At 40.9% G+C, this 19,091-nt stretch overlaps 2 protein-coding genes across 2 annotated transcripts; both read left to right on the top strand.

The window, feature by feature from the left end:
* Positions 1 to 2,191: 2,191 nt before the first annotated feature.
* Positions 2,192 to 5,956, top strand: LOC109793653 (transposon Ty3-I Gag-Pol polyprotein). The gene has a single exon (XM_020353113.2). It carries the CDS (start codon positions 2,192 to 2,194, stop codon positions 5,954 to 5,956), a length of 3,765 nt encoding a protein of 1,254 aa, XP_020208702.2.
* A 5,909-nt stretch (positions 5,957 to 11,865) lies between these two features.
* Positions 11,866 to 14,017, top strand: LOC145956139 (uncharacterized). The gene is made up of 2 exons (XM_083071701.1): positions 11,866 to 12,676; positions 13,190 to 14,017. Exons 1-2 carry the CDS (start codon positions 12,023 to 12,025, stop codon positions 14,015 to 14,017), a joined length of 1,482 nt encoding a protein of 493 aa, XP_082927827.1. The 5' UTR covers positions 11,866 to 12,022.
* The last annotated feature ends 5,074 nt before the right edge of the window (positions 14,018 to 19,091 follow it).

Here is a 19,091-nt window from a genome sequence, read left to right on the forward strand (position 1 = left end):
AAATTATAAAAACTAAAATAACAAATTTTAAATTTGAGGGATTAAAAATAATAATTTTTATATTTTGAGGACTAAACACATATTTAGTTTCAAGGACTAGAAGAATATATATGTACTAGTAAGGCCATTCGGCCACCTGGTTTGGCCACTCGGCCACCTGATAGCCGACACCCAATCGGCCCCTGAATGACCGAACCAGGTGGCCGAATGCCGTTCGGCTACCAGATGGCCGAGTGAACTCAGATTCCTACTAATAGAGGTAAGAATGTACCCATAATTAAGGATTAAGGGTTAAGCATACCCGTAAGCCGATTAGGAGCGTATTACCTAATCTGGTAATCTTGTTACAGGGCCCATGGAAGTCCGGGCCCATAAATGTCAGTATAAATAGCTCTTGTCACGAGGTAAGGTCACTGTTCATTAATTGCCATCGATATCTGCGCTTTGTCCTGACTTGAGCGTCGGAGTGCCTTTTGCAGGTACCTCCCCCACACCGGAATATTGGTTCGGAGCACTCGTTCGGCCCTCAGAATACGAAAGGATTATTGGTGTATCCTTTAGACAGGTACATTTTGGCGCCCACCGTGGGGCCGAACCGAAACGATTCTAAAAGATCAACTGAGCGAAAGCAATGGCGATAACTAGGAGAACGAACATGGAAGAACATCAAACCGAAGAAGAAGAGCACGTGGAAGTGGTAGATGAAACTGATCTTTCGGAGACTGTTCGACTGATGAAGCGAGAGATGGAGAAAATGAAGCAGCAGCGAGAAAAGGATGCGAGGGAGCTTTCAGCCTTGAGAGCCGAGAATGAGGCGTTGAGAAATCAAGATTCATCGTGGAAACCTACTCAGGCCACTAACACGCAAACCCAGGGGTCATATCAATCCCAGGCAGTACACACCTCGGCCCCTCATGCCTCGGCGGTGGCACCTCAAAAATTCCCTTCGGTCATACCAACAGTAGGCCGACCCACAGATTTGGCAACTATCGGATCGCACCGACACCCATTCACTTCATCCATCATGCAACTCTCTTTGATGGACAATTGGAAATCTTTACCTATCGATAAGTATGATGGTACCACTAACCCTGATGAACATCTCGATGTTTTCCTTACGCAGGTAACCTTGAGCACTACGGACGACGCTGCCTTATGTCGTATCTTCCCAACGTCTCTCAAAGGTAGGGCCTTGAGTTGGTTCACCCGACTACCTCCCAATTCAATCGATTCTTTCAGCACCTTGTCGTCACAGTTCACTATCCAGTTCGCGACAAGCCGTCCCCATAGCTTGACCTCTCTGTCACTAGTCAGCCTTCGGCAAGACAAGAAGGAGACGCTTCGTGCGTTCATGGATCGGTTCAATAAGGCAGCCCTAGAAATTCGAGACCTCAACCCGGCCGTAGCGCTTCATCATCTGACCACAGCGCTAAAGCCGGGGCCATTCGTCAATAGCCTTTGCAAGAAACCTCCTACAGATATTAACGACCTGCGAAGAAGAGCAGATAAATATATGCAGATGGAGGAGTTGGCCGAGTTCCGAAATCAAGCCCGAGTTGAACCGTCGGGAAAGCCCGAAAAACCGGCGGAACCATCCTATCGGGGGCGAGGTAAGGAGATCACACTTCGGGATCGGCCAACGCGGGGTCCGAAGTACACTCACTACACTCCACTCAATGCAAGCCGCGCTGCAGTTCTTGAACAAGCTCTAACATCGGAGGTTCTGGCCGTCCCAAAAAGAGCTGCCACGCCACCGCGCGCCGATACTAGTAAATCTTGTCGGTACCATCGCAATAGGGGGCACTCTACCGAAGAGTGTGCGGCCCTCAGAGACAAAATTGAAGATTTAATCAAGCAAGGGCAGCTTCATAAGTTCGTGGATCGGTCTGATTCGCAACGCCAACGTTAACCTAGACATGACCCACCTCGGCAAAAACGCGCCGATAGACCTCGCCGCGAGCGAAGCAGATCACGTGAGAGGAAAGATGAGCCGACATCTTCCCATAGGCGAGTCATCAACACCATCGCGGGGGGATTTGCGGGAGGAGGTTCAACCTCTTCGGCGCAAAAGAGGCATTTACGCGCCGTCCGGTCGGTCAATATGGTCAGTCGGCAACCTGTTCGAAGATTACCCGCTATAACCTTCACTGACGCTGACTTCCAAGGGATCGATCCCATACAAGACGATCCAATGGTAATTAGTGTTGAAATCCACAATTGCATAATCAAGAAAACCTTGGTGGATCAGGGCAGTTCGGCCGACATTTTGTACTGGAATACCTTCAAGCAGTTGGGGATCTCAGAAAAAGAACTCATGCCATACGATGATCCCTTGGTTGGATTCTCGGGAGAAAGAGTCAGTACCAAGGGGTACATTAAGCTTTTCACTCGCTTCGGTGTCAACGAGCAAGAGTACAAGGAAATCCAAGTTAAGTACATAGTGGTACATGCTAATACTTCCTACAACATTCTCCTCGGTCGGCCGTCATTGAATAGGTTGGGAGCTATTGTCTCAACACCACATCTCGCAATGAAATTTCCATCCGACAAGGGCAAAATTCTTACAATGCATGCCGACCAAAAGGCAGCTCGAGAATGTTACTTCGCTAGTTTGCGAGTAGCCCCCGTGGAAGAAAAGCAATCGAAGTCAAGGAGAGTTCACGTGGTAAACCCTATGGTAGCAGATAAATCCTCGGCATGGGACTTGGATCCAAGAATGAATGCAGATGAGCGAATGGAGTCAATAGAAGAAAAAGTTGCAGTCCGGATCGGCCCCGATACATCGCAAGTCACGTACTTGGGAGCCGGATTATCTGAATCAGATCGCCGTGCGTTAAGCAGGGTCATTCAGAAGCACGGAGATCTTTTTGCATGGATCCCCTCAGATATGCCAGGCATCGATCCTAAGGTTATGTGCCACAAGCTCTCTGTCTGCCGAGAGGCCAAGCCTATAGCCCAACGAAAAAGGAAGATGGGCACCGAAAGGAAACTAGCGGTTGAAAATGAAGTGGCCAAACTACTTGAAGCGAGGTTCATCCGGGAAGTACAATACACAACATGGCTCGCTAACGTAGTTATGGTCAAAAAACCAAACGGAAAATGGCGAATGTGCACGGATTACACCAACCTGAACAAAGCCTGCCCAAAGGATGCTTATCCTTTGCCCAACATTGATCGTCTGGTTGATGGTGCCTCGGGGCACAACATGTTGACATTTCTCGATGCCTATTCAGGATATAATCAGATCCAAATGCACCCACAGGATGAGGAGAAGACGGCTTTTATCACCGACTCGGCTAACTATTGTTATCGAGTAATGCCATTCGGCCTTAAGAACGCCGGTGCAACGTATCAACGACTTATGAACAAAATATTCAAAAGTCAGATCGGCAAAAATATGGAGGTTTATGTGGACGATATGGTTGTCAAATCCAATAACCTTAATCATCACATCACAGACTTGAGTGAGATCTTCCACCAAATTCGGCATTATAACATGAGACTCAATCCAGAAAAGTGCGTCTTCGGAGTCGCAGGCGGCAAATTCCTTGGCTTCATGCTTTCGGCCAGAGGCATTGAAGCCAACCCTGATAAGTGCCGAGCCGTGATCGAAATGCGAAGTCCTCAAAGTGTCAAAGAAGTACAACGATTGGCTGGTCGGCTTACAGCTCTGTCAAGGTTTCTCCCATGCCTCACAGAAGTAGCAAAACCAATCTTGAAACTTCTAAGAAGAACAAAGAAATTCGCATGGCCCGAAGAGTGTGAAACGGCTTTTCAAGCGTTGAAGTTGCGTCTCGGAACGCCCCCAATACTCTCTAAGCCCGACCCATCATCGGCCCTTGTGGTATACCTGTGTGTCTCCCAGGAAGCCATTAGCTCAGTCTTGATACAAGAAAAAGAAACTCAAGTGCCCATTTATTTTATCAGTCGCATGTTGCAAGACTCGGAGAGTCGGTACCAATTACTTGAAAAAGTGGCACTCGGATTGGTTCACACTGCTCGGAGATTGCGGCAATATTTCCAGGGACATAAGATTGTGGTTCGAACTGACTGCCCTATCGCTAAGGTCTTACGGAAACCCGAGCTCGCAGGCCGAATGATGGCATGGTCCGTTGAACTGTCGGAGTTTGACATATCATTCGAGCCAAGGGGGCCGATTAAATCACAACACTGGGCTGAGTTCATTAATGAGTTGCAACCTAGTGGTCAATTCCAAAGCGATCAATGGACAATGCACGTTGATGGCTCTTCGAACAACGTTGGCAGCGGGGCAGGCATAATTCTTGAAGGACCAAAGGGGATTATCCTTGAGCAGTCAATGCACTTCGGATTCCGAGCCTCCAACAATCAGGCCGAATACGAGGCGCTATTAGCAGGGCTAAGATTGGCAGATGATATTGGGGTTCGGCGTTTAATTTGCTGGACAGATTCACAGATTGTGTCGGAGCAAGTTAACAATCACTTTCAAGTAAAGGATCCCAACCTGCTCCGTTATTATCACCTCTTCCACAACATGTGCTCCAAGTTCGATGAAATACAAGTACGACACACGCCAAGAGAAAACAATGAACGCGCCGATCAACTAGCCAGGTTAGCAAGCAGTTCCAGAAAACCAGGTCAGCTAAGAACTACCTTGCACCTAGAATTACCCACTCCAAGCACCGCTATGACCGATAGCATGGTGGTAGAAGAAACAGGATCAGAATCACCCGATACATCTTGGATGACCGAAATTCTTAATTTCATTCTCCATGGCAAGGAACCGGATGAACCTTTATCCGCTAAAAACCTACGGACTAAATCTGCTAGATATTCGGTCATAGGAGGACAATTGTATCGGAGGGGTTTCTCAACCCCGTTACTCAAATGTGTAGACTCGGCACAATCTGATTATGTATTACGGGAGATTCATCAAGGCATTTGTGGATCACATTCGGGTGGACGAACCCTCGCAGCAAAAGTGTTAAGGGCAGGTTATTATTGGCCAACCATCAAGAGTGATTGTGCACAATTCGTCAAAAAATGCATTCAATGTCAAAAGCATGGAAATTTGATCCACGCCTCGGCAGAACAACTTCATACTATCAGCTCGCCTTGGCCATTCGCTCTGTGGGGCATGGACTTGCTCGGCCCATTCCCCATAGCCAAGGGCCAGTGCAAATTCTTGTTGGTGGCAGTTGATTACTTTACAAAGTGGATTGAGGCCGAGCCACTTGCTACCATTACGGCAAGTAATGTTCAGAAGTTTCTTTGGAAGAACATTATTACGCGTTTCGGAATACCATACGCCATCATCACTGACAATGGACTCCAGTTTACAGATCGCAAGCTCAACAAGTTTGTGGAAGACTTGGGTATTCGACACCGCTTCACCTCAGTCGAACACCCACAATCAAATGGGCAAGCTGAAGCAGCGAATAAGGTTATTCTTGGTGAGTTGAAGAAACGCTTAGGCGACGCCAAAGGAGCTTGGACCGAAGAGTTGCTGGAGGTCCTATGGGCCTATCGGTGCACACCACAGTCAACAACAAAAGAAACTCCTTTTCGGCTAACGTATGGTACGGATGCTATGATTCCTGTTGAAGTGGGAGAGCCATCGTTTCGGAGGCAATATTTCAATGAAGACAGCAATGAGGCATCCCTCCGGGCCGAAATCGACATGGTCGATGAAGTTCGTGCCCAAGCTCAGATTATGGTGGAAGCTTGCAAACAGCGAATGGCAAGGCGATTCAACTCATCACTCGTCAAGAGGGAGTTTCAGATAGGAGACCTCGTGTGGAGGGTTCAAGGGTCGGCAAGACGCAATCCTAGGGAAGGCAAGCTGGCGGCTAATTGGGACGGCCCGTTTCGTATTCGCCATAACCTTGACAATGGAGCATATAAGCTCGAGGAACTGTCGGGCAAGGTCGTTCCAAGAACATGGAATTCGTCTCACCTGAAAGTGTATTTTAGCTAGGTTTTTGAATTCAAACATTGTAATCACAACATATCTTCTCGGTGCACTCTTTTCCTTATCGGTCTTTTTTCCCCTTACAAAAAAGTGAAAAGGGGTTTTGGCCGATAAGGTTTTTAACGAGGCACCTATTAATGAGAAGCAGCTTAACTCAACACGTTTTATCTTCCACTGATTACAATAAGGCTTCCCTCCCGAATGACCCCATTCGGCCAAGGATGTGCCTTCGGAATCGCACAATAAGGCTTCCCTCCCGAATGACCCCATTCGGCCAAGGATGTGCCTTCGGAATCGCACAACAAGGCTTCCCTCCCGAATGACCCCATTCGACCAAGGATGTGCCTTCGGAAACGCGCAACAAGGCTTCCCTCCCGAATGACCCCATTCGGCCAAGGATGTGCCTTCGAAATCGCACCATAAGGCTTCCCTCCCGAATGACCCCATTCGGCCAAGGATGTGCCTTCGGAATCGCACAATAAGGCTTCCCTCCCGAATGACCCCATTGGGCCAAGGATGTGCCTTCGGAATCGCACAATAAGGCTTCCCTCCCGAATGACCCCATTCGGCCAAGGATGTGCCTTCGGAATCGCACAATAAGGCTTCCCTCCCGAATGACCCCATTCGGCCAAGGATGTGCCTTCGGAATCGCACAATAAGGCTTCCCTCCCGAATGACCCCATTCGGCCAAGGATGTGCCTTCGGAAACGCACAATAAGGCTTCCCTCCCGAATGACCCCATTCGGCCAAGGATGTGCCTTCGGAAACGCGCAACAAGGCTTCCCTCCCGAATGACCCCATTCGGCCAAGGATGTGCCTTCGGAATCGCACAATAAGGCTTCCCTCCCGAATGACCCCATTTGGCCAAGGATGTGCCTTCGGAATCGCACAATAAGGCTTCCCTCCCGAATGACCCCATTCGGCCAAGGATGTGCCTTCGGAAACGCGCAACAAGGCTTCCCTCCCGAATGACCCCATTTGGCAAAGGATGTGCCTTCGCAATCGCGCAATAAGGCTTCCCTCCCGAATGACCCCATTCGGCCAAGGATGTGCCTTCGGAATCGCGCAATAAGGCTTCCCTCCCGAATGACCCCATTCGGCCAAGGGTGTGCCTCCGGCATTGCTCAAGGTAAGCAATCCGAGTGAACCCACTCGGCATTGCTATAAAAGACAAGCAATCCGAGTAAACCCACTCGGCATTGCTCAAAAAGACAAGCAATCCGAGTAAACCCACTCGGCATTGCTCAAAAGGACAAGCAATCCGAGTGAACCCACTCGGCATTACTCAAAAAGACAAGCAATCCGAGTAAACCCACTCGGCATTGCTCAAAAAGACAAGCAATCCGAGTAAACCCACTCGGGATTGCTCATAAGGACAAGCAATCCGAGTGAACCCACTCGGCATTGCTCAAAAAGACAAGCAATCCGAGTGAACCCACTCGGCATTGCTCAAAAAGACAAGCAAGCCGAGTGAACCCACTCGGCATTGCTCAAAAGGACAAGTAATCCGAGTAAACCCACTCGGCATTGCTCAAAAGGACAAGCAATCCGAGTGAACCCACTCGGCATTGCTCAAAAAGACAAGCAATCCGAGTGAACCCACTCGGCATTGCTCAAAAAGACAGGCAAGCCGAGTCAACCCACTCGGCATTGCTCAAAGACAAACAAGTCAAATAACCCCGCTCGGCATTACTCAAAAATAATAGTCCAAATCACAAGTTTCTTCAAAAAGTACTCTTTCATTAATAGAAGGAATAGGCTCTATCGGCCAAGTTCTACAAGCAAAAAAAAAAAAAAAAAAAGAGAGGCTCTATCGGCCCAACATACAAGAAGCCTAAGTTTCCTACAAGACTACTCTTCGGCATTGTCATCAGCATTCCCTTGTACCTCCGGCTCGTCCTCCTGAGTCGGTCGCGACTCTTGATGAATTTCAGTGTCACCATCTGAAACGGCATGAGTCTCCTCATCCTCGCCATCATCATCGTTCGGTGCGTCACCATCAGGAGTGGCCCCTTCAGGCATATCTTGAAAAGGCATGAAAGACCCTTGGTAAAAGTCTTTTGACATGTCAAATTCAAAGTCCTCCGGGAAACGGCCGAAATGTTGCGCTTGCCGAAGGGCATGACGGAAGCCAGCTTCATGTTGGGCCACAATACGGTCCTTGGCCTGCTCCTTCACCCTTTCCAACTCTGCCTTTGCCTCCTCCAATCGGCACTTCTCTTCATTTGCAGCCTTTTGCATGTCCAGCCGAAGAGTGTCATTGTTGCGCCGTTGAACATCCAGCTCGGCCGCGAGTTGCCGATTCCTCTCTAGCGCTTCCTCGGCAGTTGCCACAGCCTCGGCTATTGCCCTATCGGCATCCTCAACTCTTTGTCTTAACTGCACCAACTCGCCGAATGGCTGCAGGGCGAGATGGTGTGCAAGTGCCATTGACCGAGATTGCACCTCACAAAAATACTTCCACTTGGCCGCAACATCTAACTGGTCCAGAAACTCTCGACCATTATCCGAGATGGTGCTTGGCCGAGCCAGCATCTCGGCCGAAACTTCTTCACTCAAAAAACCCCTTGACATTATCATGGGGGGCACACATATAGTCGTCCCGCCAGGAGAAGACATGGTCTGTTTGGACTTCTTGGCTTTCTCGGGCCGTTCCTCATTGTTTTTCCGTTTCGGCCCTTCATGAGCAACCTCCTTCCCTTTCTTCGCCTTTCTCCGCTTCCGTTCGGGAGTAGGAGGGGTTCGGTTGTCACCGGCAGGACGAGGCGTTTGGGCAATTACCGAACTGCCTACGGCTCCCGAGGCCTTAGCCTGTCGAATCCGCCCGGCCAGAAGGTTACGAATGTTAAACTCGTCGGCTCCGCTTTTCACCATGATTCCTGCATGAATAAGCCAATGAACATCAATATGAATTTAGACAAAGGCCGAAATGGGAAAATCACGTACCTATTAAGTCACTATCCCATTTGGGAGAGTCAACCACATTTATCAACGACCTCGTCGGCAAGCGCCGAGGAAGCCGAAGTAAAAACTGCAAATCCCGTTGCTCTTCGGCCGTGAGAAGCTCATCCGGCACCACATCATAGGGACGAGGGGCGTGCGTCCAGTTCAAAGGAAAAAGACTTCGGCCGTCGGCCCCGAAGAAGAAACGTCTTCCATTCGGTCGGACAGTCACTCTAAAAAACCCAGCTTTGAAATTCTTATACGACGAAGTAAAACTATCCAACAATAACCGAGTCCCTACTCGGCTAAGAGATAGCCACTTGGCCAAATCGGAAGGACGGGACGAATAAAAAGATAGAAAAAGCAAAGGTGACGGCCTAATATTTATACATACGCATAAATGCTTGAAACCTTGAAGTTGAGCCCAACTATTAGGGTGTAATTGGGTCGGCGCAACATTCAAAACCCGAAGCACTCCCATGGTAAATTCGTCAAAAGGCAACTTCACCTTTAAGTCTCGGAGAAGACAGTCATACATGTAGAACGAAGCCATCCTCTCGTCCTGCTTATCCAAGCACACAGTGTCCGGATTGGGAAAAGCATCGTTTCGGCATGATCGAACCCCGATCGGATATGGCTCCTCTCGAGCATCAAAGGTCAGACATTTCGTATATTCCAGCAAATTTGTGATCATGTCCGTATCTCGATACCGGGAATAATACGAAGTCACTTCTCCGTTTACCCATTCGTACCCAGGAACTCCCGATGGTCCATATCTTTGCCGATTTGAGACACGCCTCGCTTTGGTTGGCACTTCTTCACTCCCACTAGTTGAGGCCTCTTCTCCTGTACTTGCATTTTCGCTCGACCTATCCGTACTCGGCCCCGAAGCCCTGGACGACGACCCCTCGGATGACGCCGACCGAGCCACACTAACCGAAGAGCCCTCGGAAGAAGTAGCCATTCAAATAAACTTACCAAGAGAGTCCAAGATTGAAAGTCACTCGGCACGCGTTGCTCAAACCTTGAACCTGCTAAAAGATAACCCTATTCGGCTGAGAGCGATACGGAGGAAAGACCCCACCACGCATCTCTATATATAGCAAAGAAAAAGGGCGGGAAAATTCAAAATTCAGAAAAAATGTAACTGCCTGATCTTCAAAATCCAACGATGCAGATCCATCCAACTTTTCGACTTCCTCCACAACTACACTTAATCTTTGTACCCTTGCAAAAGGTAACCCTTACGCAAGGCTAGGGGGCAAGTGTACTAGTAAGGCCATTCGGCCACCTGGTTCGGCCACTCGGCCACCTGATAGCCGACACCCAATCGGCCCCTGAATGACCGAACCAGGTGGCCGAATGCCGTTCGGCTACCAGATGGCCGAGTGAACTCAGATTCCTACTAATAGAGGTAAGAATGTACCCATAATTAAGGATTAAGGGTTAAGCATACCCGTAAGCCGATTAGGAGCGTATTACCTAATCTGGTAATCTTGTTACAGGGCCCATGGAAGTCCGGGCCCATAAATGTCAGTATAAATAGCTCTTGTCACGAGGTAAGGTCACTGTTCATTAATTGCCATCGATATCTGCGCTTTGTCCTGACTTGAGCGTCGGAGTGCCTTTTGCAGGTACCTCCCCCACACCGGAATATTGGTTCGGAGCACTCGTTCGGCCCTCAGAATACGAAAGGATTATTGGTGTATCCTTTAGACAGGTACAATATATAAGGACTAAAACATTTTTTTTGAAATTACATGAGCTAAAAACAAATTTTAAATTTATGGGAAAAAAATAGTTATCCTAAATTTAGAAGACTAAAAACATAATTAAATCATGAATTTTTTAAATAAAATTTTAATAGACCAAATAGATTAATGAATTGTTGTTATCCAACCTATTATAATTTAACTAAAAAAATTATCTTATCCATCCATTTGTCATTTTTGTTTGTAGCTTTATGAGACTTGTTTTTTTTTTTTTTTCAATAAAAATTTCGTAAACAACATGTGATATGTAATTATTTCATATCCAATACTTTTACGTTCAAATTCTTTGACAGTGTGTGGCCTTTCAAATACCACGATCATAAGGGTCACAAACTCACAATATTGTTATACCAAAAATCCTATGATTTCTTGCTTCTCTAAATTCCTATAAATTCATAGGGGTCACGATACTGTTATGTATACCAAAAAAATCCTTTGACTTCCTTGCACCTCTAAATTCTTTCCATCAATATATTTTAAATTGCATTTCTTATGCCATTCTTAACCAGTAGGTCATTTGTATACACCGTTATGTAATTTTCCCTTAAGTTTTGTTTTATAGAATCGACAAGTTCCTTGATCCCTTCACAATTAATTTTTTCTAACCAAAATAATAATAATAGTTATTCTTCATCATTCATAACTGTGACTAGCTCGTTTTGTTTGTGTCATAATTCACGATAAAAGAATTGAGTATTTTTTTTTATTAGTTTTACCACATATTTTTTAATCAGTAAACAATTTGACTATACTTATTGGTGTTGGGATACAAATTAACAAGTCACACATCAATAAAATAAAATAATAAATAACAACTTATATAATACAAATATACTTCAATGATCGAGAGCCCTTTTGGATAATGACCAAAAGCAAAACCGTGAGGGCTAAGGCTCAAAGCGGACAATATCTCATCATTGTGGAGTATGTTTGTGTAATAACCTTATAAAAATAACCCTCATAAAATATCCCCTCAGACAAATACTATAAAAAATAACCCTATCAATTGGTGATGCCAATATTATAGCAATATAAACAAATATAACCATTAGCTACCCAAACCACAAATTAAATATTATAGTTTTATAATGCAATAAGTTATATATATATATATATATATATATATTATTTTTCTTTATTGATTTGCTTTGATTTTCTTTAATATAAATATAACCATTTTCTGCACAAACCACAAGTTAAATACAATTGTATAATGCAAGTTACGTATTTATTTTTCTCTCTTTATTGATATGTTTTGATTTTCTTTAATGCATTTGTTAATTAATTAAATTTGTGGGAATTTTGAACAAAGGAAGGAGGCATCTTTCCAAAGTTGAAGACTATCAACTTGACAAGCATGAAAAGATTGAGACAAATATGGCATCCCAAGTTTCCTTTACGTTCCTTTGGCAAACTGCATGCATTAATCATAGACGAGTGTAATCAACTTGTAAATATTTTCCCTTCATATATGGTCGGAGGTTTTTTTAGTCTATGCGACTTAAAGGTTACTAATTGCAAGTCAATGGAAGAGATATTTGACTTCAAAGATGTTGGAAAACGTCGTGCTAGGGAGATCACCAGTTTGCAAAATGTTCATGTAGAAGCACTGCCAAAATTGAAGCGCGTATGGAATAAAGACCCAGAAGGGATTCTGAGATTCACATATTTGAAAAAGTTATGGGTTCAAGACTGTGTCAAATTAGAACACACATTTCCAATTTCTACAGCCAAAGATCTTAAAAATCTTGAATACCTTGAAGTCTGGAATTGTGGTCAGATGAAGGAAATCGTTTTCAGGGGGGAAACTATCAACGTGAGTAGCGTTTTGTTTGAGTTACCTAAACTAAGCACTGCCAGGTTCTCGAAACTGCCAAACCTTGAGAGTTTCTTTGGGGGAGCACATGAGTTACATTGTTCAACACTCAATAATTTATATGTGGAACATTGTCACAAACTCAAGCTTTTCATTGCAAACCCAGAAATAAGGCCCGTCTTCTTGCCTGAAGAGGTACTAATAAGCCTTTTAACTCCTATGCACTCTCTAATTCATAGAGATAGAATGAATAACAGAAAACAAAACAAATTTCTCAATTGTTACATACGAGATCTATTTTCTTCTATAATCTTTTACATTAAGGGGGTGTTTATAACGAATGTGAAAATTAGATTATTTTAACAATAGATTATTGTTTTAATTAATTATATTCAAAAAAAAAATTTTGTTAGGATAAATATGTAGAAAAGTGATTTTGAGATATTTAATTTTATTTGGATATAAAAAAGCAATTTTTATAAAACAAATCAGTTTTTAGAGGGAGAAAAAAAATTGCTGAGAAATAATCATAATTTTCAAATTTTAAGATGCATAAAAATAACTAATATTTATTTGAAAAAGAAAACTTTTTTGGTTGTCTTAAACATACTTATTTTTCTTCTGAGTAAATAGCTGAAATTGGGAAAATTAGACTTTCCAAAACATGCTCTTAACTTGCCTATCTTTATTTCATCCATCCTTTCTTAGGTAATTTGGAATTTGAAGACCATCCAAATAGAGGCAAGTGATGAAAATTCTTTGAAGAGATATAGAATGCACAAATTAGAAGAGTGTCAACTATCTAGATTACTGGATATTGAGATTCTATATTTTCTCCTTCATAGAAATCCTAATCTGAAAAGCCTATTGTTGAGTAATTGTTTAATTAAGCAGTTAGTGCCTCCGAGATGCTTTATTAATGAAAAATTGGGGGTTGTTCCAATGCTCAAAAGCTTGATGCTAATGAACTTACCTTCACTTAAGATGATAGGCTTTGAAGAAGATGCAATACTGTTTCAAAGGTTAGAGTGCTTGATTTTAAAGGAATGTCCATGTCTAAACATTATAGCGCCTTCCTCAGTATCTTTCACTTGCTTGACAAATCTGGAAGTGAGTAATTGTAATAAATTAATCTACTTAATGACACCATCAACTGCAAAAAGCTTGGTTCAACTCACCACCATGAAGGTAATTCAATGTGACTCGATGGTAACCATTGTATCAGAGCCAGAAAATGAAGAACAGATGCAATGGATTATTTTCAGACAACTGAAGGAAATAGAACTCGATTCTCTGCCTGAACTCGAAAGTTTTTGTAGCTCCAACTGTTATGTCTTCGAGTTTCCATTGTTGGAGAAATTTGTAGTGAGCGCATGTAGCAATATGAAAAGCTTCACATTCTCTAATCAAGTCAACGAGACACCAAATTTACGACAAGTATGTGTTACACATGGAGAGGAGGAAAAAATATCATATTGGAAAGGTGATTTAAATGCTACCATACAGCACATGCACACGCTCTGGGTACGTATCTAACTAACTATTATTGATGGTTATTGACTAACTCATTATAGTATTCCGTTAAGTATATTCTTTTAATTAATGAGGCTTGCTAAGAACTTCGAGTAAAGTATTAATAAATGAGTTAATCACCAGTGTAAGGTTTTTTTACACTGAACCAATCAGATCTTTTAAATTATTTTATTTTATTTTTATTTTATTAAATAAGTAATTGATATGACACTATTAAAAATTCTGATTGATTGTTAGTGTAAAAAAACTTTACACTGAAAATATATAGATAATTAACTCTAAATAAATAACTTTTTTTTTTAAATTACGATGGAATTAAATTAGAAATCAATCATGCCATAGTGAAGTGTGTTGCTGGTAATACTTTTCGTTTCCACTTGCCAGCATTCTACTTTTTTATATTTGAATCTATCTGAGTTTCATAAGTTTACTTCAATTTTCAAGTTTGATTATCTTGGAAGATGTTAAAAAGAATTTATTTTCTTTGATCAAATCATGTTAATTTAAAATATAATATATTAAATATTTTTTCTTTTCATTTTAAAAAATTATTTAATCTTTAACAAGTATATATCCTCGGGCATACATCAATACAAGCCTATATTTTAATTAAACTGGATTTAAAAGATATATATATTTTTTTTAGCTTTTCAAAAGTTTGCTTTTCTTATTGAAGGATTTTCCGAATTATAATATAGTGTTCCCTATGTGTTTAATGAACTAATATGATATGTAAGGTTTACTCTCGTCAGATATTTTTTGGTCCTCAATCTCAGATTATTTTGAAAAAATCTATTTTCAGGTGAATTAATGAAAAAACTGGATATTCTTGTAAGAATTAATGATATTAAGGAGATGTTTGAACAAATTTCTTTGTAAGCATTTCAAGATGAAAAAAAAGAAATAAAATAAAATAAATTTCTCTATAAATAAACATTAGCTTATATATAACTTAAAAACATATTTTAGAAAAATTAATATAAGAGAGGATCTACAAATTGATATCGATATTTTTAAAAACTTCATTAATAGTTTGATACATTGTATTGGTGAAATTTCCGAATCTTTAAAAATTATGAAAACCTAATACATCTGTTTACGGTGGAATTTGTTTCATGGATTCTTTTTCTTTAGACTAGCATACAACGTATTTCAATTTAGGTGTTTCACTGTGTTAGTGCTATTGAGAACGAAGACTAGGGAAAGTTTTAGTAATTACATGTTTTCAAATATTCTTCAATTAATACTAACAAGTAACGTTCGTGCACGCAAATAATAATGTGAACAGAATGAACAATACATATCTGTCCAATGCAGATCATGGTTCATACTTTTCGTACATTACAGCATTATCAAAGTACTGTGATTACAAGAAAAGGTCACAAGAACAAAGAAGACTAAACTACTCCTAATCTAGAAAGGAAAAAGCAAAAGTGGTCGAAAAGCAGTCATACCCAAACATGATTCCATGCACGAAAGCCATATGCGCAGGCAGAGAATGCTTCAGAGTTCTATTCAAGTATGAGTTTTTATGACCCCTGCACAGGTCTGTAATTCTTGTATTTATAGGACAATCAAGAGCGGTTAATTTGTGCATGTACGCCTCTGACTCATAACCGCTATCCACTATGCTGGCTACGTGATTTTAAATGATAACTTCCTTTAACCGCTCTTCCCAATTTGTTTCTTCGACTGATTTTTGGTAACTGTTTTAGCTTAACCACCTTGGCGTGACCATACGGAATCTTCGATAACTTTCCTGTCTCCGAAGACTGCATCTACTCGAGACAATTTGTTTTCGACCGTACGAATTCTTGCCTATGCTTGGCGTGTAGATTTTGTCTTTATTCTCTCGAATATTATCGTATAAATTTCGACTCTTGTCATCTTCGAGCAATCCTAACAAATGCCTTGTAGTCTTCGAGTAGGCCTAACAACATCATAAAACATATAAACATGTATAATATCAAAACATAGAAACTTTATGTTTTTGATGAAACGAAAATGGAAATCATTGTCTTTATGAATTATTTCCAGAAAGAAATGAGAATGATAGTATTATTTTTTATTTTTGTAAGAGAAATGTTAGCGATATTCATTCTAATATTCTCTTTCTAATACTCTTTAATATTAGTTGAATATCATAAATTGTGATAGGTTTTATCACTAAATCAAGTGAGAAACTCAGTAAATGAGACGTTGAACTCACAATTTGTGATTTCTAATAAATTCCAATCAATAATAAAGAGAGTATTAGTAAATGAGTGTTAGAGAGAGTGTAATTAACACTCCTCTTTTGTAATCTTATCATCTTATTTGATATATATCATATATAATACGCACACTGTATCTATGCATCGTAGATGACCATCATAGATGTTGAAAATAGAACATGAAAACAGAGGTATATGACCAAGCACAAAAATAAAAAATTGAAATAAGAAAATCTGGAATTTCACACATACAAAAGGGGACAAAACTGATTTGATATATTTGAGTTAAGAATTCAGCTTTGCATACATTGAAGGTGTTTACATCAAGTGTTTAAATATTAAAACTGACTAACCATTGGTTGGGTAAAGCAAACAAGTGAAACAACAATTATAATTAAACTAACAAACAAACATCATTTACATGCACAACTTACTTTTTTTAAACATTAGCAACCTTTAACCAAACTTACAAGCAAAACAAAAATTGTAGAAACTTTTTGAGTTTGTTGTGATCAAAGGTCACCTTCTCTTGAGTAGCTTTTATTATGAACCCATTTGAATCACATTTTAGAGTCTAAAATGTTTTCCACTTGTGCTCTTTCTATCTAGTCTACACCCAGCATAGTCTGAATCTGAGTAACCTATCAGACTTAGTGAGACTCCCTTTGGAACCCCACATTGGTTGTACCTTTCAAATACTTAAGGATTCTCTTCACACTCTTCATATGAGATTCTTTAGGATTAGCCTGAAATCTTGCACATAGGCACACAACAAACATTATGTTAGGCCTACTTGCTGTCAAGTACAAGAGTGATCCAATAATGCCTCTATACTTTGAATTATCAACAACAACTCCTTTCTCATCTAAGTCAAGATTGCAATTGTTTGTGTGGAAACCTCCTTACACCCTTCCATACCAAATTTTTTCAGAAGTTCATTGCAATACTTGCTTTGGCTTATAAATATTTTATCATGCATTTGTTTAATTTGCAACCCCAAAAAGAATGTGAGCTCTCCCATCATTGACATTTCAAATTCTCCTTACATGGGTTTAGCAAATTTTTTACATAGAGAGGTATTTGTAGATCCAAACACAATATATTCCACATATATTTGTACATACATTGTATCATTTTCAAACTTCTTGACAAACAATGTATTATCCACCTTTCCTTTTTCATAGTCATTCTCAATCAAAAATTTGCTCAACCTGTCATACCACGATCTAGGAGCTTGCTTCAAGCCATAGAGTGCCCTTTTGAGCTTGTACACATGATTAGGCTTCTTGAATTCCACAAAGCCAGGTGGCTGTTCCACATACACTTCCTCTTGTATTAACCCATTGAGGAAAGCACTTTTCACATCCATTTGATAAAGCTTGAAATTCTTTATAGAGGAATAAACAAGAAGTAATCTAATGGCTTCTATCCTTGCTACAGGGGCAAAAGTCTCATCATAGTTAATTCCCTCTTCATGGTTATACCCCTTAGCTACTAGTCTTGCCTTATTTCTTAGAATTATTCCAGATTCATCAAGCTTATTTCTGAAAACCCACTTAGTTCCAATAATTGCATAATCTTTTGGTAATGGCACTAAATCCCACACTTCATTTCTTTCAAATTGATTTAGTTCCTCTTGCATGGCCATTAACCAATGCTCATATTTAAGTACTTCATCAATGATCTTAGGTTCAACTTGTGACACAAATGCCATAGTGTTGCAAATATTTTTCATAGCACTCCTAGTTGAGACTCCCTTACCAATATTTCCAATTATGTTGTCTATTGATAAGTCTCTAGAAGTCTTCCACTCCTTTGGCAATTTTTCACTTATTTCCCTTGCTTTCTCATGTGACTCACTCTCCTTAGGCTCTTCGTTTGGTTCATTCTCCAATAGGGATTGATCAAGCAACTCATTTAAATCTTCAATTTCAGTTTGCCTTGACTCTTGTTTATTTGACTCATCAAATACCACATGAACAGATTCTTCTACAACTAGAGTTCTCTTGTTATAGATCCTATAGGATTTACTATTTGTAGAGTATCCTAGAAAGATAGCTTCATCAGCCTTTGCATCAAACTTTCCAAGTTGCTCTTTCCCATTATTCAACACATAGCACTTACACCCAAACACTCTAAAATATGAAATGTTAGACTTCTTTCCTTTGTAAATTTCATAGGGTGTTTTCTTTAATATAGGCCGAATCAGAACTTTTTTTAACACATGACAAATTGTGTTAATAGCATCAGCCCAAAAATATTTTGGCAAGTTTGTTTCATTCAACATTGTTCTAGCAAGTTCTTCTAAGGACCTATTTTTCCTCTCAACAATCCCATTTTGTTGAGGTGTCCTAGGTGCTGAGAAATTATGGTTTATACCATGTTCCTCACAAAATTTCTGAAACATCATGTTTTGAAACTCACCTCCATGATCACTTCTTATAGAGGTGATGTTTGAGCACTTCTTATTTTGAACAAGCTTGGCAAATTTTCTAAAGGCATTAAAAGCATCATTTTTGTTTGCAAGAAACATAACCCATGTATATCTTGAGTAGTCATCAACAATTACTAAGCCATAATAGTTTCTGCCTAAGCATCACATAGTTTGACCTTACCAAACTTGAGTTTAGGTAGACCAACCACTAATTCTTTCCTACTCAACTTATTCAAATGATCCATATGAATATGTGCAGCTCTCCTATGCTAAAGCCATATGTTTTCTTCTTGAGTTATTAAGCACTTAGTGTTTGAAATTGCTATAGAGTGTTCTAAGTTAAGCATGTATATATTGTCAATTCTTTTTCATATGAATCTGATTTCTTTAGTCTTTTTATCACATATCAACCAACATGTATCATCAAATT

Source organism: Cajanus cajan, chromosome 3 (assembly GCF_000230855.2).
Source record: "Cajanus cajan strain Asha chromosome 3, NIPB_CcT2T_4, whole genome shotgun sequence".
Classification (NCBI taxonomy): Eukaryota; Viridiplantae; Streptophyta; class Magnoliopsida; order Fabales; family Fabaceae; genus Cajanus; species Cajanus cajan.

Excerpts from the sequence above, each read along its gene's own strand:
- LOC145956139 (XM_083071701.1), top strand. The coding sequence starts at position 12,023 with ATGAAAAGATTGAGACAAATATGGCATCCCAAGTTTCCTTTACGTTCC. Across the intron at positions 12,677-13,189 it reads CCGTCTTCTTGCCTGAAGAG|GTAATTTGGAATTTGAAGAC; the intron begins GTACTAATAAGC and ends ATCCTTTCTTAG.
- LOC109793653 (XM_020353113.2), top strand. The coding sequence starts at position 2,192 with ATGGTAATTAGTGTTGAAATCCACAATTGCATAATCAAGAAAACCTTG.